Source organism: Palaemon carinicauda, chromosome 2, assembly GCF_036898095.1.
Source record: "Palaemon carinicauda isolate YSFRI2023 chromosome 2, ASM3689809v2, whole genome shotgun sequence".
NCBI classification, from domain to species: Eukaryota; Metazoa; Arthropoda; class Malacostraca; order Decapoda; family Palaemonidae; genus Palaemon; species Palaemon carinicauda.
This window is the reverse complement of record NC_090726.1, coordinates 196,493,048-196,518,038: the sequence shown is the minus strand read 5'-3', so window position 1 is coordinate 196,518,038 and position 24,991 is coordinate 196,493,048. Positions and strand designations below refer to the sequence as shown.

Here is a 24,991-nt window from a genome sequence, read left to right as displayed (position 1 = left end):
AACTTTCACCCTAACTTTAATAACATACGTTAACTATAACCTCATAATTACACATCAGTAACACATAATGATAGGATATAATTTTGATTAAAAAATGTTATTTTTATTAATAAAATAAATTTTTGAATATACTTACCCGGTGATCATATAAGCTGCAACTCTGTTGCTCGACAGAAAAAAACCTACGGTCAAAATACGCCAGCGATCGCTATGCAGGTGGGGGTGTACATCAACAGCGCCATCTGTCGAGCAGGTACTTAGTACTCCAAGTAAACAAAGAACCAATTTTCTCCTCGGTCCACTGGGTCTCTATTGGGGAGGAAGGGAGGGTCCTTTAATATATGATCACCGGGTAAGTACAGTATATTCAAAAATTTATTTTATTAATAAAAATAACATTTTTCAATATTAAACTTAGCCGGTGATCATATAAGCTGATTCACACCCAGGGGGGTGGGTAGAGACCAGCATTACATGTTTACATTATTATGAGCTAAGTATTTTGTATTTCATTTTAGCCGTTATTCAAAATAACAAACATAAAATAAATAAGTACCTGGTAAGGAAGTCGACTTGAACAATTACTCTGCCTTTTTAAGTACGTCTTCCTTACGGAGCCTCGCGATCCTCTTAGGATGCTGAGCGACCCCTAGGATCTGAAGTATCAAGGGTTGCAACCCATACAACAGGACCTCATCAAAACCTCTAATCTAGGCGCTTCTCAAGAAATGACTTTGACCACCCGCCAAATCAAGTAGGATGCGAAAGGCTTCTTAGCCTTCCGGACAACCCAGAAACAATAATAAAACATTTCAAGAGAAAGATTAAAAAGGTTATGGAATTAGGGAATTGTAGTGGTTGAGCCCTCACCCACTACTGCACTCGTTGCTACGAATGGTCCCAGAGTGTAGCAGTTCTCGTAAAGAGACTGGACATTCTTAAGATAAAAAGACGCGAACACTGATTTGCTTTTCCAATAGGTTGCGTCGATTATACTTTGCAGAGATCTATTTTGTTTAAAGGCCACGGAAGTTGCGACAGCTCTAACTTCGTGTGTCCTTACCTTCAGCAAAGCTTGGTCTTCCTCATTCAGATGGGAATGAGCTTCTCGTATTAACAGTCTGATAAAATAGGATAAAGCATTCTTTGACATAGGCAAAGATGGATTCTTAACTGAACACCATAAAGCTTCAGACGGGCCTCGTAAAGGTTTTTAAATAGAACTTAAGAGCTCTTACAGGACATAAGACTCTTTCTAGTTCATTTCCAACCATGCGATAAGTTTGGAATATCGAACGATATTGGTCAAGGCCGAGAAGGCAGCTCGTGTTTGGCTAGAAAACCAAGTTGTAGAACATGTAGCCGTTTCGGATGAGAATCCGATGTTCTTGCTGAAGGCATGAATCTCACTGACTCTTTTAGCTGTGGCTAAGCATACCAGGAAAAGAGTCTTTAAGGTGAGATCTTTCAGGGAGGCTGATTGTAGCGGTTCGAACCTGTCTGACATAAGGAATCTTAGTACCACGTCTAAATTCCAACCAGGTGTTACCAAACGACGCTCCTTCGTGGTCTCAAAAGACTTAAGGAGGTCCTGTAGATCTTTATTGTTGGAAAGATCTAAGCCTCTGTGACGGAAGACTGATGCGAACATGCTTCTGTAACCCTTGATAGTGGGAGCTGAAAGAGATCGTTCTTTCCTCAGATATAAGAGAAAGTCAGCTATTTGAGTTACAGAGGTACTGGTCGAGGATACGGATACTGACTTGCACCAGTTTCGGAAGATTTCCCACTTCGATTGGTAGACTCTAAGGGTGGATGTTCTCCTTGCTCTAGCAATCGCTCTGGCTGCCTCCTTCGAAAAGCCTCTAGCTCTCTCGAGTCTTTCGATAGTCTGAAGGCAGTCAGACGAAGAGCGTGGAGGCCTTGGTGTACCTTCTTTACGCGTGGCTGACGTAGAAGGTCCACCCTTAGGGGAAGTGTTCTGGGAACGTCTACTAGCCATCGAAGTACCTCGGTGAACCATTCTCTCGCGGGCCAGAGGGAAGCAACTAGCGTCAACCTTGTCCCTTCGTGAGAGGCGAACTTCTGCAGTACCTTGTTGACAATCTTGAACGGAGGGAATGCATATAGATCTAGATGTGACCAATCTAGTAGAAAGGCATCTATATGAACTGCTGCTGGGTCCGGGATTGGTGATCAAAATATTGGGAGCCTCTTGGTCATTGAGGTTGCGAAAAGATCTATGGTTGGCTGGCCCCAGGTGGCCCAAAGTCTCTTGCATACATCCTTGTGGAGGGTCCATTCTGTTGGAATTATTTGTCCCTTCCGACTGAGACAATCTGCCATGACATTCAAGTTGCCTTGGATGAACCTCATTACTAGTGATATGTCTAGACCTTTTGACCAGGTGAGGAGGTCCCTTGCGATCTCGTACAATGTCAGAGAGTAGGTCCCTCCTTGCTTGGAGATGTACGCCAAAGCCGTGGTGTTGTCCGAGTTCACCTCCACCACTTTGCCTTGAAGGAGAGACCTGAAGCTTTTCCAGGTCAGACGTACTGCCAGTAGCTCCTTGCAGTTGAAATGCATTGTCCTTTGACTCGAGTTCCATAATCCCGAGCATTCCCTACCGTCTAATGTCGCACCCCAGCCTACGTCCGATGCGTCCGAGAAGAGAACGTGGTTGGGAGTCTGAACAGTCAGGGGAAGACCCTCTCTAAGGTTGATATAGTCCTTTCACCAAGTCAGACAAGACTTTATCTTTCCGGAAACCGGGATCGAGACCGCTTCTAGCGTCTTGTCCTTTTTCCAGTGAAAAGCTAGATGGTATAGAAGAGGACGGAGGTGTAGTCTTCCTAGTGACACAAATTGATCCACGGATGACAGTGTCCCTACCAGACTCATCCACAGCCTGACTGGGCAGCGTTCCTTCTTCAGCATCTTCTGGATGGATAGCAGGGCTGGGGGCTGATCGTCTTGTTCAGCAGCATCCTCATCAGAGGGTTCCTCATCCGAAACTGATGAGGAAACGGCAACGGAGTGGGCAACGTCTGACTCGCTGAATCCGGTCGCACTGGTGGATGCGTGACGGAGCCGGACGCAATATCATGGCACTGCTGCACAGTCTGTGAACTGTCAACAACCATGGGTGCGCGAGGAAGTACAGCGTCAACCCGAAACTGTCTAGACTGTCTGGGTTGTGCAGTCAACACCCTACCGGGTTGCTGAGGTTGACGCACTGCGTCACAACAAGTCACCTCTGCTGGTTGTTGAACGTCCTGAACGTCAACAACCACCTCCGAGCGTCGCTTAACGTCAACGTGCGACTGGCAACCCACACTGGGTCGCATCGGTGGAGGAACCACCTCAACTGGCAGACGCGAGTAGGTTACCTCAGCGTCAACAGGGCGCACAACCGACCGGTTGGAAGGTTGTTGGCCAGAAGGAGGAACCACCTCAACTGGCAGACGCGAGTAGGTTACCTCAGCGTCAACAGGGCGCACAACCAACCGGTTGGAAGGTTGTTGGCCAGAAGGTTCTTCTCCGCATTTAAGTCCTCTATCAAGGACGCAAGCTTGGACTGCATGTCTTGCAGCAAAGCCCCTTCAGGGTCTACGGGAGCAGGTGTGGCAACAGACGGGGTTAGCGACTGAGGCGGAACCATTTACCATCCCTGAAAGCCTTGTTATGTGTGACATAATAGTACAGCAAAACTTCAAAGGCTCGACAAAAGTTGAGAAGTTGACCTGTAAACAACTTGGAGCGTCTCCTGGCTAGGCGCCAGGGCGAGTCTACCAGAATTGAGAAGTCTATCTGGGCAGAGGCATGAACTCCCAAGCCGAGAACTTCTCTCGTGTCCTATCAGACTCTCGCTCTATAAGCCAGTTTAAAAGAAGGGAAATCAAAGGCTGTATCCCTAAAACTCCTCCTGGTGCAAAAACCAGTCGCCTAGCCAACATAATGCTCTCTAGGAGAGCGAGAGAACTACTTAAAAACAACGGCTTCGAAGTAGCTAGGCCTAGTGTAAGTTCTGACGTTTAGGCGAACGAGGAGCAGCCGTTACAAGATCCGGACGAAGATCCTTAAAAAATCATCATGATTTAATTAAAGTCCATAGGAGGCTAAGCAGCTTAAGGCTCCTCTCCAAATGACAGAGTCCTCAAGGGAATATCAGTAGGAGGGAGAACAGCACTTTCTCATCTACAGGAACCTTGTCCGATAAAAGCTAGGTTATCTCAGTGAGTCTCTCACTGGTGCATTAGTAGCAGACCAGAAGGCAACGTCATGTAACTGCTTGACAGTCTGTGAACTGTCAACAACTGAACTGTCAACCACAACAGGTGCGTGAGGACATACAGTGTTCACTCGAGACTGCTTTGACTGTCTATACTGAGCAGTCAAAACAACTCTAGAATGCGGAGGTTGACGCACCGCGTCAAAACAAAACAACTTAGACTGTTGTTGTACCTCGCGAACGTCAACGGAAGGTTCCGTGCGTTACTGAACGTCAACATGCGGCTGGCAGGGTACACTGGAACGCATGGGTGGCGGGACTCTCTCAGCTGGAGTGCGGCAGAAGGTCGCCTCAGCGTCCACAGGACGCACAACCGTGTTGGTTGTAGGCTAGAGGTTGGTGCAGTGTCAACCTTCTCCGCACGAAAGTCCCGCATCAATGACGTTAACTGAGACTGCATGGTCTGCAGCAAAGACCACTTAGGGTCTACAGGAGCAGGTGCGGCAACAGACGGTGTGACTGCCTGATGCGGTACCGCTTTGCCTCTCTTAGGAGGTGAGCAGTCGTCGGAAGACTGCAGCGAGTCCGAACTGACCCAGTGGCTACAACTGGGCCGTTGGACTTGCGCGGAAGGGACCGACTTGCGCTTAATAAGCTGCGAGACCTTGGTCCATGGTTTCTTACGAGAAACCTCTTCCGCAGACGAGAAATAAATGGGCTTTCTCGTCTTTGTGTGGGTGGGGCGATCTTGGGTAGATACGCCCGAAACCACGGAGGGAAACGTCTGTTCGTTGATCAAGGCCTGACGAACCCATAAGTCGTTCGACATTACTTCTCCCCTGGGCTTGGGAGCTTGCAAGAGGTCCCGGACTAGGTGAACGACAGGCACGAACAGACGAACCCTCGGACGCAACACTGTAACACTTTGCGCATATCACTTTATCACTTCGATTTTCTGTTTTGCACTTATTTCACTGAAATCGAAACTTTTACTGATTTCTACCTGAAACACGCAATTCTACCCTTCATTAAAAGGTAGTAATTGCGAAATCAGTCGTATAATACAGCTCATTAATACTAGCAAAAAACAGAAAACATATATAAAGATAAAAAATTCAGTGGCTGGGAAAGAGACTAAACACTAGTTCAAATAAACTACGTTTACAATCTCTCACCGCACATAGCCTGGGGACAAGAATAAAACCCTAGAAACGTTTTACCTTCTTCCCCGTACAGCGACTAGGGACGAGAGTAACACGAGAACAACGTTACCCGCTTGAACGGAACGTTTTCTCTCCTCTCTCTCCCTCCGTCTCTATCTCTCTCTCTCTTTCTCTCTTGATTTCGCACCTAAGAGAAGAGCCCAATTATATATCGTCAAAAAAACATGTTATTTGACTAAAGGAAAAAACTGAAAGGTTTTCCAAATAAAAAGTTCCTTTAATTTAGAATTTAAAACATTTAAGCTAAGAAAGAATGAACGAAACGTCAGAATCGATTTACTCTTACTGCAAAGTGAAACCGTGATACACTCTCTCTCTATCGTAACGATAGAGCGCATGTTGAACGTCCTGAACGTCAACAACTGCGTAGTCTAAAAAACAAAACGTTAGTTCATCTTTGAAAACAGTACGAAGACTATCAAAGAAATTCTTTCATAAAACATTAAATTTAAAAAGTTTTAAATTCTTTAAAGGCTAAATACGATATAACGGGCTCAACGTTGATTAACTTCGGTTCCAAGTTAGGACCGCCTACTACCAGGAAAGGTCGCATATAAACAAAACATAAAAATTTATTTTTATATGTTTATAATAAATGGAAAGTTAATCGAAGAGGCCTAATAAAGGCGGAGAGATATAAAATATATAGATCTATAACGTGTTAAGCAAAATTACTAAAAACCTAAACACACTTCCATCTAAGGGAAGGGTCGGCCATTTAAAAGTGAAAGAGAGTCCATACTCTCTTTGTCACCATAATTAAATCTATCCAAAACGAGTTCAAGTTTTGAGATGAAGATAAAACACCTGCATAGCGAAAGCTCAAAACTAGAATAGTGTACTTCACCAAATAGTTGTGAAAACAAATCCAGTTAGTAACAGCGTATTAGTAGGTCTTGCCGGTAGCCCGACAGAGAGAAAATTGGTTCTTTGTTTACTTGGAGTACTAAGTACCTGCTCGACAGATGGCGCTGTTGATGTACACCCCCACCTGCATAGCGATCGCTGGCGTATTTTGACCGTAGGTTTTTTCTGTCGAGCAACAGAGTTGCAGCTTATATGATCACCGGCTAAGTTTAATATTGAAAACTAAACAATTCACTAAATGACTATGAAATACTAGCTCCAAAAGATGGGATACAACTGACAACCACTTTTGCAACACAGCACTTGCCCTAGAGGGATGCCAGTAAGTTGGGGGTTGCAATCTTTTAATTTTTGGTGTTTCTGAAAGCTGCTAATCTAGGATTAGGCATATGAAAACTAATGAGAATGGATTAAGTATCTCAAACTCATAAATAAAAATTACTTTTTCAGACAAGCCACCATTCACTAATAATTTTCACTCTTTAAGTAGACCTTAATAAGAATTTTTTTTAAAAGACAAAAAGATTAGTAATACTGTAGTATAGCATAGACCTTAAGGTACCTAACAAACCATGTTTCACTTGTGTTCTGGATAAGTAGCAGTGTGAGGTTATCAAGGCTTGGAGGATGGCAGTAAATTGTATGAATGATGGATTTGTATAAAATAATACAATCTATTCAATAAAATTAATCTTATTCTGAATCCATCATTATCATATAGCCCAACTAACAGTTGAGAATGAAGGTTCAAGCTGATGAAAGCCCACAATGGCTTAGAAAAATCTGCAGGATACATACTGAAAAACCCTTTGGGGCCAATGATAAGTTGAAAATCAAAATATTTTGTTGGTTCATGAAATCTAAGAGAAAAAGAGGACCATAAAAAGTAAAATTAAGTAGTATTCTACATGGAAATGATATCTTAATAAAATGAAGGTGCTTACTATAAATATAGTAGCTATACCCACAAATTCTACATTTGAAGATGTACAACCTGATCAACAGCTATTACCAGTCTTTACAAACACATAGGCTGCTTTTCAAATAGCTTCAGGGAATGATAAGCTTGCACAAAAAAATTCTTTGGTCATGATTGGCAGCCATTCTAGGAAAATAAGAATCCGAAGATCTTCAACAGTAGTAAGCAGATCTTCCTAGAGATTGTCACTCTAAATCTGAATCATTGTTCCATGGTCACAGATAGAGCTTCAGCCTCTATACCTTGGTCTTCCACTATCTTTGGTAAGAGTTCTCTTGTTTGTAGGCATACTTTTAGGTCAGTTTGCTCTTCCCCTGTTTTTACAAATTGCATGTTGGGCAGGCTTAATAAACAAGCCAAGGATACCTGTTGGTTTTTCAGGAGGTTGCTTATTTTTCACCATTATTATTATTACTACTTTAGCGGAGATGATGTGTGATTGATCGTGAGCAGGTTAGATGGTGCATGGCCAATGACGAAGCAGTTAGGGTTGCTGCGTGCGAACACCTAGCAACATGTCTAGTATCACTCTAATGGGAGTGCAAACTGGTGAGATGGCGCTCTGTAGGAGTGCATGATCGCCAACAGATCCGCAATTGCAAGCATGTGTGGCGTCATTCCCCTAAACATCCATGATAGCTAACTGAGGAGAAACCAAAGTAGCCTGCAATCTCCCCATATCTTTCTTCGTCTTTGATGTAGGACTGGCCAACACTGTCGACCACCATGGGGGAGAGAGCAACGGTAAGCATGACTTGAATGAAACTCCTATTAATCAGTCTTGAAGGATTAATTGTCCAGTAGGGGAAAAGAAAGGGCAGCGGTCCTGTTTTCTTAAGTATGTACAAAGTCAGCTGACTACGTGTCTGAGACTGAGAGAACAAAAAGGTACGAACGGATGCTCGTACAGCAGTGGTTTACCTCTGTTCAGTACACACCAAAATAAAGGCTGAATGTGGAAGTTGCACCCTGTCACAATTCTTTTTCAGCTATCCTTTGTCCGTCTGAGAAACCGAGCGCTTTAAAAGAGCATGCCTGACATCATCGCTAACTTTGCGATAATCAAACGCGCGTATAACCGTGATCACTCATTCAGGACGTAGAGAAATATCTTTCCTTGAGGAGAGCGTGCTAAAGGAAGCGCACACAACTCCATGGGATCATGTGAAGCTATGTCACTTGTTAAGCTCACTAGTGTGTTTGCGCGCAGTTATGTGCACCACAGGCTCACTAATGTTGAGCTCGTTAGTGTGAGAGTAGACTGCTGTGTGTGCATATATGGCAAGGGAAGGTTTTCCAATCTAGAATGAGAAGATTGTGCTTGCGAAGCAGCACATTTATTGGTAAGATTCTGAGTCCAAACCCACTGTGCACTTAGGAGATATATTACTCGTGAGTGCGCACACAAACATAGATGGATTACGGTCTCTCTTTTAAGAAAAAGAACTTGTTCCTCCCGATAACGATAATGTCGTAAGGGGTTAGACAATCATGGAAGTCTGGCTCAAGAGCGGAATAATAGCCGGCCACTCGAGTTCAGACACAATGTCTTAAGACGCTGATGTTTATTCTCCTTTGCAAGGGATTAAGTTCAAAGACATAGCAGTCTTCTTCAATGGGAACAAGTGTCCAAAAGTTAAAGAAAGGAAATTCTAAAGAAAAGTTTGCAGACACTAAAAGCACGTCTGTATTACAGTATTTGGAGGCAAGAATCAAAGTGACTGCTCAGTGTACTGCAAGAAGGGGCTACGCTTATCCTACGTTGGCTGCTAACTACCGGCTATTACCGACACCTTTTAACTGCCTAGTTCAAGTCGCGCTTGAATCAGTTCTCAAAATAAAGGATGAAGGTTTATATTTGTTAAGGAACAAACAGTAATATCTAATTAAGCAATTTCCCAGAAAATATCTTTCAGATCACAAACTTGTATTGTATATGAAAAACCCTATTAAATGATAACTGAATGCAATTAAGAACATCTAAATCTCAGAAGTGTTACAGACAAGGTAACATTACTCAATCAACAATGACTGGCCATAATATGCAAAATTTATTTGTATTTGAAAATGGTTGTTTTATTGTAGAACGTCACATGGAACTTACATAAAACTTAACTGTGTTCTGTAACAGTAATTAAGCCAACTCATACATTCAAGTAACCATTAATTGAATCGGACAAAGTGAATTAACCGGTACCTAAATTATCTATTAACTATAAAAACAGTATCAATAACAAAACTCACTTCAATTAACCTTTTCTTCAACAGATGGTCTTCTATTTCATCCTTTTTGAAGGACTCTGAAATGAATTTTGTTCGAGGCTTTCTAGATTGGTTCGAACTTGAAACCGCTGCTGCCTTCAAATGTGCCTCTCTGATCACCTTCACTGTAAAGCTTTGCTGGTTGAACAGCTTAACAGTAATATCACGATGTCTAAAAGCTACCAGTGCCATTCCTGGAAGTAAAAATATCTTTAAATGAATGACAAAAAGATGAGAAGACTTGCACAGTACTGTACTGTACTAATTTGAAATTCTCAATTTACATCTGAAAAGCCAGCCTTTCATTCAAATTGCCTTTCTGGTAAGACATTCCTGTAATACTAGCACCAAGGTCTGCACTCCTTTCAACCGACACTGGCAAACAGAAACATAATTCTTGAAGTAAAGTCTCTATCATCAAAACTCTACATTAAGAATTTACAGTACTGTAGTATGGGTCACCCATGGATTAATAAAAAAAAAAAAAAAACTCTCATCACAGTATATTTAAGTTACAGCAAACAAAGGAAAATCACCCAAACAATATGACAAATTTGGAGATAATTTGTATTTTTCCTAATTATACAAACCTTAGCTATTTAGTATGGGTTATTACTTTCGCGTAGCTGAAATGACAAGCCATTAGAATTTCAACGAGGGTTTACTAGCGGGGGTAGGGAGGGATAGCTTGCTAACCGATCCACAGTCGGGTAACCCCACAAAGTCAGGACTTTGTTGGCCACTGGATGATCCAAGGACCAATCGGTACTCATTATCTGAGATGCTCTGCTCCGACTGTCGGCGAGCATATTCCCTTTGTCTGGAATGAAACGAGCCGATAGAGGCATCGAGTGGACTTCGGTCTATCTCAGTATCTCTACTGAGAGATGGGATAGCTGCTTTGAAAAGGTACCTCCTTGCTTGTTGATGTAAGCCACTACTGTGGTGTTGTCGCTAGGTCTTTGCTGGCACTGTTGAAGGGCCATGAAGAATGGCCTTCATCTCTAGCAGATTTATATGGAGGCACTTTTCCGATTCTTACCACAGGCCTGAGGTCCTGTGTTACAGAACGTGGTCCCCCCCTCCCCCCATTCCTTTGAGGTGTCCGAAAACAGCCTCCAAACCGGGGGAAGGAATGAGAAGATCCATTCTTTCCCGAAGGTTCTCGCCTGTCACCCACCACTGGGGGTTCGTCCGTTCCGAAGGATCCATAGGGATCATGATGTCCGGGGAATTGCAGCCTTGATTCCACTCGGACCTGAGTTGCCCCTGGAGAGACCTCATCCTGAGGCGACCGTTGAGGACTAGACGAGCCAAGGGTGAAAGGTGACCAAGGAGACGTAACCACGATTGGGTTGGAAGCTCTTCTCGTCTAAGAAAAGGGCTTGCGACTCTTCTCAGCCTTGCTATCCTGTCGTCTGATGGAAAGGCTTTATGGAGATTGGTGTCTATAATCATGCCTAGGTGAACCAGTCATTGATTGGGCAGCAGAGCGGACCTCTCGAGACCTACCATGATCCTTAGATCCTGGCAAAGTCGCAGAAGTTTGTCTCTATGTCAAAGAGGGAATGACTCCGCGTCTGCTAGGATCAGGCAGTCATCCAGATAATGGAGGAGACGGAAGCCGATCCTGAGTGCCCATGATGAAATTAGGGTGAACAGTCCGGTGAAAGCCTGTGGTGCTGTGGAGAGACCAAAACACGGCACCTTGAACTGGTACTCCTTGTTGTCTATGCTGAATCCTAAGTACTTCCTTGAAGACGGATGCACTGGGATCTGGAAGTACACGGCCTTCAGGTCCAGTAAACACAAGAAGTCTTGCGATTTACTGCCAGACTGACTGTGTCTGCGGTCTCCATGCTGACCGAAGTATTCTTTAATCTGGACCTCTGCCAACAGAGTTCACCCCCTTGCTGATCCTATGGCAAGGGTGCTAAATGACACCGGATTCGTCCTCAGGGGAGGTAGAGATGTTGTAAACAGAACGCGATATCCCTGACTGCTTACAGAAATCGTCCAGGAAACGGCCCTGAGTTGCTGCAACCTGTCTGCACAACCTTGTAGGTATCCCGCCACTGGCGGACATGCAGAGGAACTGCCAATCCTAGCGTTTGTGGCCTCGGTTGGCCCTTCTAAGATTCTTCCCTGCCCTGGGGAACTTTTTGCCTTTTTTGTCCTTGACCGGAAAGGGCTTAGACCCCACTGTCTTAGCTGCCGTTGATTTGGTAGGACGTGGCTGCTGAGGTGCTGGTTTATAGGGCTTGAATGTCAAAGCCCTATATAGGAGGGAGTCTCGGAGACTTCCTACACCTCTCAGCCACCTGCTTCACGTCCTTAGGCTCAAACAGGTTCGTTCCCATAACGAAGAACGTCTGAGCTTGAAGATTTGGTGCTAGAGGACTCAAGGTATTTCTTTGGAGTCCTTGACTCCCTCCCGGGAGGGATGCAGGACTCCATCCGCAAACAACAACTGATTTACCTCCCATTCATGATCATTATCGCGCGAGGTGGGGTTTCCCTCAATGGTGTGATTGGGGAACGTCTCACATCCCGTGACTCTCCTGAGGGCGGGAAAACTTTGTCCAAAGGTGAAGGACAAAAGTCTGAGGGAAGAGAGTACCTGCCTCAAAGACTTACGAGGAGACAGATACATCCTCGGAGAAGTTACCTCGGCCGAACCCCTCTTTTCATCTTCGGGGGAGTGGTTGCAGCCAAGGATTTGTGGCTCCATTCAGAGAGAACAGCTAGAAAGCCTGTGCTACAGCTCTGATTAGAGTCCCAAACCAGGCTTCCGGCCAACGGTTGCGCTGTCAGACACTCCCTCTGGAGGGGAAGTCGCCTGTAAAAAGATAAGGACGGCATGTCCCTGGACCTTTCTGGAACCTTCCCCACTCCGGCAAGCACACTGTTCTGTGCTGGGGGGGGGGGAGAAAAGTGGCAATGGCGACCTTACAGCGCATTGTCCGGCAGCCTCGCGCGGGGGAGGGTATTGGCGATTGCGCTAAAGGGAGCGCTGGCGCTCGCGCAATGGGAAATACCCGGGGGCCGCGCGCGCGAGACTGTTAAAATGCTCACGCGCGCGGGCGAGACTTCATAGGGTGCGCAGGAATCAGATTGACGAGCAGGGTCAGAATGAAGAGCCCGTGCGGACCAGAATGTTGGCACGCACGTGCGCGGCTATCAGCGTGCGCGAGCGCGCGGAAGACCATCTGCGCACGCGCGCGGAAGAGATTGTCGGCGTTTGCGCGCGTAAGAAGATCGTCGGCGTTTGCGCGCGTAAGAAGATAGACGGCGCTTGCGCGCGCAAGAAGATCGTCAGCGCTTGCGTGCATAAGAAGATCGTCGGCGCTTGCGTGCGTTAGAAGGTCAGCGAGTGCGCGCGGGAAACTATCGGTGCCCGCGCGCGGACGATCGTCAGCGCTTACACGCGTATGAAGATCGTCAGCGCTTGCGCGCGAAAGAAGATCGTCGGCGTTTGTGCGCATAAGAAGATTGTCGGCGCTAGCGCTCTAGGTTGAAGGATCAGCTGACAGGATGATCAGGAACTGGGATGTGTCCTTAAAAGGGAGGGCATCCCCTGAAGAGGACCAAGGCAGGTCTTCTTCAGAGTCCAGAGCCGACGATCAACACTGGAAGTACTGTACTGCTTGATACTCCGAGGAGTGGTCTTTATGAGAGACCTCTCCCGCAAACGGGAGAGATGCCCTTCGTAGAAGAGACTTGGAGACACTGCAGGCTGAACCACTGATGAGCACCTGTGCGCTATCTCAGGAACTCCAACGATGTGCGCTAATGCGCAGGGAACGTTGGCGAGCAGTGCCTGGAACAGGGTGTCTCTGGTTAGCAGTCTCAGGTACAGCAGGACCAGCAGGCGAGCGAGCAGGAGAACGTTGGCACGCAGGGGATACCTGGCGCTTAAGGGACTTACTCACAATGTGAGAAAGCCCCTTTGCCCCGAAGGGATCGGTGTCTGTTGAATAACGGGGGGCGTGTGCGCCCACAGCGCGTTAGCAGCCAGGAACGGAGACGGCAGGTCAGCAGGTCTAGGAGAACGAGACCCCGAAGGGTCAGAGTGACTAAGGGCACGAGAGATCAAAGGCATAATGTAGCCTGTGTTGCGAGACCCCGAAGGGTCAGCGCAAGGAGAAACCGAAGTTTCCCTGTCACTAAACACCGAAGTGTTGGAGTGACTAAAGTTACGAGAGCCCAAGGGTTCTGCGTAACTAATGTTACGAGACCCCGAAGGATCAGCGTAACGGGAAACCGAAGTTTCCCAGTCACTAAACACCGAAGTGTTAGTGACTAAAGTTACGAGAGCCCAAGGGATCAACGTAACTGAAGTTACGAGACCCCGAAGGGTCAGCGTAAAGAGAAACTGAAGTTTCCCTGTCACAAAACATCAAAGTGTTAGTGAGTGAACAGCAAGCTGGTCTAATCGGGAACAATCCTCCGAAGAGGAGTCTCTATGAGTGGCCTCTCTCGCGAACGAGAGAGGTGAACACTTTGTAGAAGAGACAGAAGACACTGGTGATGGTGCCCCTAAGGGCCGTAAGGTCAGCAAGCTGACCTATAAGGAGCAATCATCCAAAGAGGAACCCTTATGAGTGGCCTCCCTCGCAAACGAGAGAGGTCAAGACTGATCCTGCAGCTGCTCAGCCCCTTGAGCATAGCTACAGAAGAGACAGCTCAGCCCCAAGAGCATAGTCACAGGAAGTTCCATAGATAGACCGGCCTTGCAACCGCTCAGCCCCTTGAGAATGATTACAAGAGCGGTAGCTCAGCACCAAGAGCAACCACCTAAGGACCAGGAAAATTAAGGTATGAGAAGTTCCCCCTCTGCAGGGGGAAGATCTCACACCTGGGAAGGGAACCTCCCTCAAAAGGGAAGTTACCTACCCCTGGAGGCGAACCTCCTTATCGTTCTAAAAAGAACTGAAGAGCTGACAGCGGAAGAACTTCTAAGAGAAGGGATAACGCCCATGACGATGTCCTAGAGAGACGGCAGCGAAAGCAGACTCCCTAGGCATAAACAGGACGGCTCTGCTTCGTTGGCACACTTCGGTCAAACGAAGAAAAACTGCACAGTTAACTGGGAAAATAAAGTTAAATAATTATTTAACAGAAACTCCCCCGGGAGGAACTCCGAAGAGTAACCCCGAGGGAATAGCAAAACAAAAGAATTAAAAATTAAGTATGCGCCCTCTTCCCCCACAGACATTCACGGGAGAAGGGGGAGGGCGGAGAACTTTAACAAAAAACAGAATTATGTTATTTTTATTAATAAAATAAATTTTTGAATATACTTACCCGGTGATCATATAAGCTGCAACTCTCTTGCTCGACAGAAAAACCTACGGTCAAAATACGCCAGCGATCGCTATGCAGGTGGGGGTGTACTTCAACAGCGCCATCTGTCGAGCAGGTACTTAGTACTCCAAGTAAACAAAGAACCAATTTTCTCCTCGGTCCACTGGGTCTCTATTGGGGAGGAAGGGAGGGTCCTTTAATATATGATCACCGGGTAAGTATATTAAAAAATTTATTTTATTAATAAAAATAACATTTTTCAATATCAAACTTAGCCGGTGATCATATAAGCTGATTCACACCCAGGGGGTGGGTAGAGACCAGCATTACATGTTTACATTATTATGAGCTAAGTATTTTGTATTTCATTTTAGCAGTTATTCAAAATAACAAACATAAAATAAATAAGTACCTGGTAAGGAAGTCGACTTGAACAATTACTCTGCCTTTTTAAGTACGTCTTCCTTACGGAGCCTCGCGATCCTCTTAGGATGCTGAGCGACCCCTAGGATCTGAAGTATCAAGGGTTGCAACCCATACAACAGGACCTCATCAAAACCTCTAATCTAGGCGCTTCTCAAGAAATGACTTTGACCACCCGCCAAATCAAGTAGGATGCGAAAGGCTTCTTAGCCTTCCGGACAACCCAAAAACAATAATAAAACATTTCAAGAGAAAGATTAAAAAGGTTATGGAATTAGGGAATTGTAGTGGTTGAGCCCTCACCCACTACTGCACTCGTTGCTACGAATGGTCCCAGAGTGTAGCAGTTCTCGTAAAGAGACTGGACATTCTTAAGATAAAAAGACGCGAACACTGATTTGCTTTTCCAATAGGTTGCGTCGATTATACTTTGCAGAGATCTATTTTGTTTAAAGGCCACGGAAGTTGCGACAGCTCTAACTTCGTGTGTCCTTACCTTCAGCAAAGCTTGGTCTTCCTCATTCAGATGGGAATGAGCTTCTCGTATTAACAGTCTGATAAAATAGGATAAAGCATTCTTTGACATAGGCAAAGATGGATTCTTAACTGAACACCATAAAGCTTCAGACGGGCCTCGTAAAGGTTTTTAAATAGAACTTAAGAGCTCTTACAGGACATAAGACTCTTTCTAGTTCATTTCCAACCATACGATAAGTTGGAATATCGAACGATATTGGTCAAGGCCGAGAAGGCAGCTCGTGTTTGGCTAGAAAACCAAGTTGTAGAACATGTAGCCGTTTCGGATGAGAATCCGATGTTCTTGCTGAAGGCATGAATCTCACTGACTCTTTTAGCTGTGGCTAAGCATACCAGGAAAAGTGTCTTTAAGGTGAGATCTTTCAGGGAGGCTGATTGTAGCGGTTCGAACCTGTCTGACATAAGGAATCTTAGTACCACGTCTAAATTCCAACCAGGTGTAACCAAACGACGCTCCTTCGTGGTCTCAAAAGACTTAAGGAGGTCCTGTAGATCTTTATTGTTGGAAAGATCTAAGCCTCTGTGACGGAAGACTGATGCCAACATGCTTCTGTAACCCTTGATAGTGGGAGCTGAAAGAGATCGTTCTTTCCTCAGATATAAGAGAAAGTCAGCTATTTGAGTTACAGAGGTACTGGTCGAGGATACGGATACTGACTTGCACCAGTTTCGGAAGATTTCCCACTTCGATTGGTAGACTCTAAGGGTGGATGTTCTCCTTGCTCTAGCAATCGCTCTGGCTGCCTCCTTCGAAAAGCCTCTAGCTCTCGAGAGTCTTTCGATAGTCTGAAGGCAGTCAGACGAAGAGCGTGGAGGCTTTGGAGAACCTTCTTTACGCGTGGCTGACGTAGAAGGTCCACCCTTAGGGGAAGTGTTCTGGGAACGTCTACTAGCCATCGAAGTACCTCGGTGAACCATTCTCTCGCGGGCCAGAGGGAAGCAACTAGCGTCAACCTTGTCCCTTCGTGAGAGGCGAACTTCTGCAGTACCTTGTTGACAATCTTGAACGGAGGGAATGCATATAGATCTAGATGTGACCAATCTAGGAGAAAGGCATCTATATGAACTGCTGCTGGGTCCGGGATTGGTGAGCAATAGATTGGGAGCCTCTTGGTCATCGAGGTTGCGAAGAGATCTATGGTTGGCTGGCCCCAGGTGGCTCAAAGTCTCTTGCATACATCCTTGTGGAGGGTCCATTCTGTTGGAATTATTTGTCCCTTCCGACTGAGACAATCTGCCATGACATTCAAGTTGCCTTGGAGGAACCTCGTTACTAGTGATCTGTCTAGACCTTTTGACCAGGTGAGGAGGTCCCTTGCGATCTCGTAAATGTCAGAGAGTAGGTCCCTCCATGCTTGGAGATGTACGCCAAAGCCGTGGTGTTGTCCGAGTTCACCTCCACCACTTTGCCTTGAAGGAGAGACCTGAAGCTTTTCCAGGTCAGACGTATACCAGTAGCTCTTTGCAGTTGAAATGCATTGTCCTTTGACTAGAGTTCCATAATCCCGAGCATTCCCTACCGTCTAATGTCGCACCCCAGCCTACGTCCGATGCGTCCGAGAAGAGAACGTGGTTGGGAGTCTGAACAGTCAGGGGAAGACCCTCTCTAAGGTTGATATAGTCCTTTCACCAAGTCAGACAAGACTTTATCTTTCCGGAAACCGGGATCGAGACCGCTTCTAGCGTCTTGTCCTTTTTCCAGTGAAAAGCTAGATGGTATAGAAGAGGACGGAGGTGTAGTCTTCCTAGTGACACAAATTGATCCACGGATGACAGTGTCCCTACCAGACTCATCCACAGCCTGACTGGGCAGCGTTCCTTCTTCAGCATCTTCTGGATGGATAGCAGGGCTGGGGGCTGATCGTCTCGTTCAGCAACGTCCTCATCAGAGGGTTCCTCATCTGAAACTGATGAGGAAACGGCAACGGAGTGGGCAACGTCTGACTCGCTGAATCCGGTCGCACTGGTGGATGCGTGACGAAGCCGGACGCAAAATCATGGCACTGCTGCACAGTCTGTGAACTGTCAACAACCATGGGTGCGCGAGGAAGTACAGCGTCAACCCGAAACTGTCTAGACTGTCTGGGTTGTGCAGTCAACACCCTACCGGGTTGCTGAGGTTGACGCACTGCGTCACAACAAGTCACCTCTGCTGGTTGTTGAACGTCCTGAACGTCAACAACCACCTCCGAGCGTCGCTTAACGTCAACGTGCGACTGGCAACCCACACTGGGTCGCATCGGTGGAGGAACCACCTCAACTGGCAGACGCGAGCAGGTTACCTCAGCGTCAACAGGGCGCACAACCGACCTGTTGGAAGGTTGTTGGCCAGAAGGAGGAACCACCTCAACTGGCAGACGCGAGTAGGTTACCTCAGCGTCAACAGGGCGCACAACCGACCGGTTGGAAGGTTGTTGGCCAGAAGGAGGAACCACCTCAACTGGCAGACGCGAGTAGGTTACCTCAGCGTCAACAGGGCGCACAACCGACCGGTTGGAAGGTTGTTGGCCAGAAGGTTCTTCTCGGCATTTAAGTCCTCTATCAAGGACGCAAGCTTGGACTGCATGGCTTGCAGCAAAGCCCATTTAGGGTCTACGGGAGCAAGTGTGGCAACAGACGGGGTTAGCGACTGAGGCGGAACCGTTTACCATCCCTGAAAGCCTAGTTGTGTGTGACATAATAGTACAGCAAAACTTCAAAGGCTTGACAAAAGCTGAGAAGTTGTCCTGTAAACAACTTGGAGCGTCTCCTGGCTAGGCGCCAGGGCGAGACTACCAGAAATGAGAAGTCTATCTGGGCAGAGGCATGAACTCCCAAGCCGAGAACTTCTCTCGTGTCCTATCAGACTCTCGCTCTATAAGCCAGTTTAAAAGAAGGGAAATCAAAGGCTGTATCCCTAAAACTCCTCCTGGTGCAAAAACCAGTCGCCTAGCCAACGTAACGCTCTCTAGGAGAGCGAGAGAGCACTAGCTTAAAAACAATGGCTTCGAAGTAGCTAGGCCTAGTGTAAGTTCTGACGTTTAGGCGAATGAGGAGCAGCAGTTACAAGATCCGGACGAAGATCCTTAAAAAAAATCATCATGATTTAATTAAAGTCCATAGGAGGCTAAGCAGCTTAAGGCTCCTCTCCAAATGACAGAGTCCTCAAGGGAATATCAGTAGGAGGGAGAACAGCACTTTCTCATCTACAGGAACCTTGTCCGATAAAAGCTAGGTTATCTCAGAGAGTCTCTCACTGGTGCATTAGTAGCAGACCAGAAGGCAAAGTCATGTAACTGCTTGACAGTCTGTGAACTATCAACAACTGAACTGTCAACCACAACAGGTGCGTGAGGACATACAGTGTTCACTCGAGATTGCTTTGACTGTCTATACTGAGCAGTCAAAACAACTCTAGAATGCGGAGGTTGACGCACCGCGTCAAAACAAATCAACTTAGACTGTTGTTGTACCTCGCGAACGTCAACGGAAGGTTCCGTGCGTTACTGAACGTCAACATGCGGCTGGCAGGGTACACTGGAATGCATGGGTGGCGGGACTCTCTCAGCTGGAGTGCGGCAGAAGGTCGCCTCAGCGTCCACAGGACGCACAACCGTGTTGGTTGTAGGCTAGAGGTTGGTGCAGTGTCAACCTTCTCCGCACGAAAGTCCCGCATCAATGACGTTAACTGAGACTGCATGGTCTGCAGCAAAGACCACTTAGGGTCTACAGGAGCAGGTGCGGCAACAGACGGTGTGACTGCCTGATGCGGTACCGCTTTGCCTCTCTTAGGAGGTGAGCAGTCGTCGGAAGACTGCAGCGAGTCCAAACTGACCCAGTGGCTACAACTGGGCCGTTGGACTTGCGCGGAAGGGACCGACTTGCGCTTAATAAGCTGCGAGACCTTGGTCCATGGTTTCTTACGAGAAACCTCTTCCGCAGACGAGAAATAAATGGGCTCTCTCGTCTTTGTGTGGGTGGGGCGATCTTGGGTAGATACGCCCGAAACCACGGAGGGAAACGTCTGTTCGTTGATCAAGGCCTGAGGAACCCATAAGTCGTTCGACATTACTTCTCCCCTGGGCTTGGGAGCTTGCAAGAGGTCCCGGACTAGGTGAACGACAGGCACGAACAGACGAACCCTCGGACGCAACACTGTAACACTTTGCGCATATCACTTTATCACTTCGATTTTCTGTTTTGCACTTATTTCACTGAAATCGAAACTTTTACTGATTTCTACCTGAAACACGCAATTCTACCCTTCATTAAAAGGTAGTAATTGCGAAATCAGTCGTATAATGCAGCTCATTAATACTAGCAAAAAACAGAAAACATATATAAAGATAACAAATTCAGTGGCTGGGAAAGAGACTAAACACTAGTTCAAATAAACTACGTTTACAATCTCTCACCGCACATAGCCTGGGGACAAGAATAAAACCCTAGAAACGTTTTACCTTCTTCCCCGTACAGCGACTAGGGAGGAGAGTAACACGAGAACAACGTTACCCGCTTGAACGGAACGTTTTCTCTCCTCTCTCTCCCTCCGTCTCTATCTCTCTCTCTCTTTCTCTCTTGATTTCGCACCTAAGAGAAGAGCCCAATTATATATCGTCAAAATAACATGTTATTTGACTAAAGGAAAAAACTGAAAGGTTTTCCAAATAAAAAGTTCCTTTAATTTAGAATTTAAAACATTTAAGCTAAGAAAGAATGAACGAAACGATAGAATCGATTTACTCTTACTGCAAAGTGAAACCGTGATACACTCTCTCTCTATCGTAACGATAGAGCGCATGTTGAACGTCCTGAACGTCAACAACTGCGTAGTCTAAAAAACTAAACGTTAGTTCATCTTTGAAAACAGTACGAAGACTATCAAAGAAATTCTTTCATAAAACATTAAATTTAAAAAGTTTTAAATTCTTTAAAGGCTAAATACGATATAACGGGCTCAACATTGATTAACTTCGGTTCCAAGTTAGGACCGCCTACTATCAGGAAAGGTCGCATATAACAAAACATAAGAATTTATTTTTATATGTTTATAATAAATGGAAAGTTAATCAAAGAGGCCTAATAAAGGCGGAGAGATATAAAATATATAGATCTATAACGTGTTAAGCAAAATTACTAAAAACCTAAACACACTTCCGTCTAAGGGAAGGGTCGGCCATTTAAAAGTGAAAGAGAGTCCATACTCTCTTTGTCACCATAATTAAATCTATCCAAAACGAGTTCAAGTTTTGAGATGAAGATAAAACACCTGCATAGCGAAAGCTCAAAACTAGAATAGTGTACTTCACCAAATAGTTGTGAAAACAAATCCAGTTAGTAACAGCGTATTAGTAGGTCTTGCCGGTAGCCCGACAGAGAGAAAATTGGTTCTTTGTTTACTTGGAGTACTAAGTACCTGCTCGACAGATGGCGCTGTTGATGTACACCCCCACCTGCATAGCGATCGCTGGCGTATTTTGACCGTAGGTTTTTCTGTCGAGCAACAGAGTTGCAGCTTATATGATCACCGGCTAAGTTTAATATTGAAAAATAACAATTATAATTATGTAACTAATTTTTGAATGTTCACAAATAGTAAGAACCACTGACCCCCGAAGGGAAGCGTTCCCCAGAAACTGAAAAGTTAAAAATACAATTAGATTTCATTAAAAATAATTGAGGCAAATAAAACGGAAAAGCAACTCAGCCCGCAACGGAGAAGAAGTTTCCTTAATAGTACGTAGTAGTAGTAAAGGGTGAACGACCTCGAGTAGAGAGAGAGAGAACGTAGTCAAACTAAACTCCCACATTCCCTTCGCTGAGAATCCAAGTTCCCCGTAGGAAAGGAGGAACAGCGAAGATAAAAGATGAATGAAGAAAGTCCAGCGATGACGATTCCCCACGGCGGACGAATTAATGGAAAGCCGAAGGAAACGACCGAAGGACCAAGAGGGAGAGGCCGCGCCCCATGACGAGAAACCGTGGTGGCCTAGCACTACCGGTGTCGTTGTCGTACACTACCACAAAGCACAAACACTGAAATTCTACTAAATTTCTATACACAAAAATATATACATAAATATAAAGAATGTTTATATATATATTACAAGTACAGTATAAGAAAAATTAAGTAAAAAGACAAAAAGCATTAATGGCTCTCAAAAAGCGAGGGTGAAAGCGGACACATCCGCTCACCACCCGAGCCAAAAGTAAAGAGAGCTCATCACACAGGTGTGTGTGTGGGGGGGGGGAGGGTAAGCAAGATACCCCTCCCTACCCCCCGCTAACTAGCGATGGGGGTAGTAAACCCTTGTTAAAATTCTAATGGCTCGTCATTTCAGCTACGCGAAAGTAATAACCCATATCAAATAGCGTGGTTTGTATTTCAGTTACGGAACAAATATGTGCACTGTACTTTTTAATTCTGAACTAATGATAACAGAATACCCTCACTTTAAACTAACCATTTCCTATATCATAAACAAAGTGATGCACTACATATTTACGTAAGATGTAAATTTTTAACTGATTATCATATAATTATGTACATACAATAGTAAATAAAAAACTCTAACTAAAAGGGCATACAGTAATCAAGTTGAAGACTTTTCTCAAATAATGGCGGTAATATTTTGAGAATCTTGTGAATTAAGCAAAATTAACATAAACTGAAAATACTGCCATAATACATGGAGGGAACACAACTGAAGACATTAAAAGAGCCCCGGGAAGAATATACCGTATTTTTCGTGTCATAAGCCGCACCTTATTTTCCTGAAGAATGCCCCCCCCCCATCACCCTGGGTCTTAACACTAGGAAACAGAAGTATAGGGGATTTTGAGAACCTAGAATTTTACTTCTTTACTAAATTTTGATTAAGAACATTTGGCAACACTACTTTCATGTAAACAACACTTGAAGTTGAAACACCAAACACTAAACGTGTAGTTGTGGTGGCAACTTCAACTTGTTTAGTGGTAGTGTATCTTCTATAAATATGTAATAAAATTGAGATAATCGGTGTGCAGCTAATTAACATTAACTTGAACATTTCATAATTCAACCAAAATATGAAAAGTTACTATGTCAAAACAAATGTCACGCTACAGTCGCTGACTAGAAATTACTGCTAAGATAATTTTTAAAATCCTCAACTTTTTCCCCCAAAAAAATGCTTTGCTAATTTAAGAATGCGTCTTACCACTTGTTGCGTCTTATGACACGGGAAATACGGTACTGTAGTTGAAAAGGCATTACGGCCATCTAAGAACACAAAGTGAATTAATTACAGAAGCAGGAAAACCTATCATCAACGAGCTTACTAGGGACTTCTAACTATCCTGTGGCTAATTGCTAGCAATCTCTCACATTTTCTTTATACTAAGCCAATTTCAATCAATTATGAACCTAGTACTGAACCAATGAATGCCCGAGCGATTGCTCAGGCATTCAATACCTAATTCAATACTGTATACAGTATATTGTATTTCTGCCCTAGTTGTGATCTGAATGCATATCATCTTTGGAAAATTGATTTCAACTAGGATTCAATATTAAGCTTTCTAGTGTCTGTAAAGTTATTAAAGCATTTTGAGCCTCTGACATGAATTACTGCCATCAAATAAAAAATTACAAATTTGGAAGTAATTTGTATTTTCCCAACAATACAAACCTGTAGCTATTTATAAGAGTATTACATTCAGTGAAGCTGAAAAACGTACCATTAGAATTTCAGCCAGAGTCAACTACCTACCCGTTAGTAAGAGGTGGGGTGGGGGGTAGTAGCTACCCCTCTCACACACTTGTGACTGTAACACACTTTGCTGGAGGTAGGACTTCAAGGGGGACCGGTGCTGACGGCCCAATCTGTATAAATAGCTATAGGTTTGTAATGTTAGGAAAAATGTTATTTTCATTAGTAAAATAAATTTTTGAATATACTTACCCGATAATCATGTAGCTGTCAACTCCGTTGCCCGACAGAATTCTACGGGAGGGATACGCCAGCTATCACTATACTAGAAGGGGGTGTACTCACCAGCGCCACCTGTGGCCAGGTACTACAGTACTTGTTGTTGACGCCACCTCACTTTTTCCTCGGTCCACTGGTTCTCTATGGGGAGGAAGGGTGGGTCAATTAAATCATGATTATCGGGTAAGTATATTCAAAAATTTATTTTACTAATGAAAATAACATTTTTCAATATTAAACTTACCCGATAATCATGTAACTGATTCACACCCAGGGGGGTGGGTGAAAAACCACTGTACAAGACTAAAGGATAGCTAAGTATCCCGTATTTCATATAATCAGTTATCCACAATAACAATGAAATAATAAGTACCTGGTAAGGAAGTCGACTTGAACCGTTACTCTGCCTTTAATAAGATCGTCTTCCTTACTGAGTGCAGCGTTCCTCTTGGAAGGCTGAATCAACTCAAAGGTGCTAAAGTATACAGGGCTGCAACCCATACTAAAGGACCTCTACACAACCTTTAACCTAGGCGCTTCTCAAGAACAAATTGACCACCCGCCAAATCAACAAGGATGTGGAAGGCTTCTTAGCCGACCGTACAACCCATAAAAAGTATTCAAGAGAAAGGTTAAAAGGTTATGGGATTATGGGAATGTAGTGGCTGAGCCCTCGCCTACTACTGCATTCGTTGCTACGAATGGTCCCAGGGTGTAGCAGTACTCGTAAAGAGACTGGACATCTTTGAGATAGAATGATGCGAACACTGACTTGCTTCTCCAATAGGTTGCATCCATAACACTTTGCAGAGAATGGCTCTGTTTGAAGGCCACTGAAGTAGCCACAGCTCTCACTTCATGTGTCCTTACCTTCAGCAAAGCAAGGTCTTCTTCCTTCAGATGAGAATGTGCTTCCCTAATCAGAAGCCTGAATAGTAAGAAACTGAGTTCTTAGAACTTGGAAAAGAAGGTTTCTTGATAGCACACCATAAGGCTTCTGATTGTCCTCGTAAAGGTTAAGACCTTTTTAGATAGTACCTAAGAGCTCTAACTGGGCAAAGTACTCTCTCCAGTTCATTCCCCACCAAGTTGGACAGGCTTGGGATCTCGAACGACTTAGGCCAAGGACGTGAAGGAAGCTCGTTTAGCAAAAACCAAGCTGCAAGGAACATGTAGCCGTTTCAGATGTGAAAACAATGATCCTGCTGAA

The 24,991-nt window shown here is 44.9% G+C and overlaps 1 protein-coding gene across 2 annotated transcripts in view; it reads right to left on the bottom strand.

Annotated features, from left to right (window-relative positions):
- The window catches only part of LOC137629438 (mitochondrial mRNA pseudouridine synthase RPUSD3-like), a 71,513-nt gene that overhangs the window by 37,524 nt on the left and 8,998 nt on the right, over nucleotides 1–24,991 (bottom strand). The window contains exons 2-3 of one of the 2 annotated variants that reach the window (XM_068360729.1): nucleotides 23,563–23,675; nucleotides 9,545–9,756 (exon numbers count right to left, since the gene is read on the bottom strand). In XM_068360729.1, the coding sequence (XP_068216830.1) occupies nucleotides 9,545–9,754 (210 nt within the window). In that variant the 5' untranslated portion in view covers nucleotides 9,755–9,756; nucleotides 23,563–23,675. The remainder of the gene's footprint in view (nucleotides 1–9,544; nucleotides 9,757–23,562; nucleotides 23,676–24,991) is intronic. The other variant, XM_068360718.1, reaches the window with a different exon arrangement.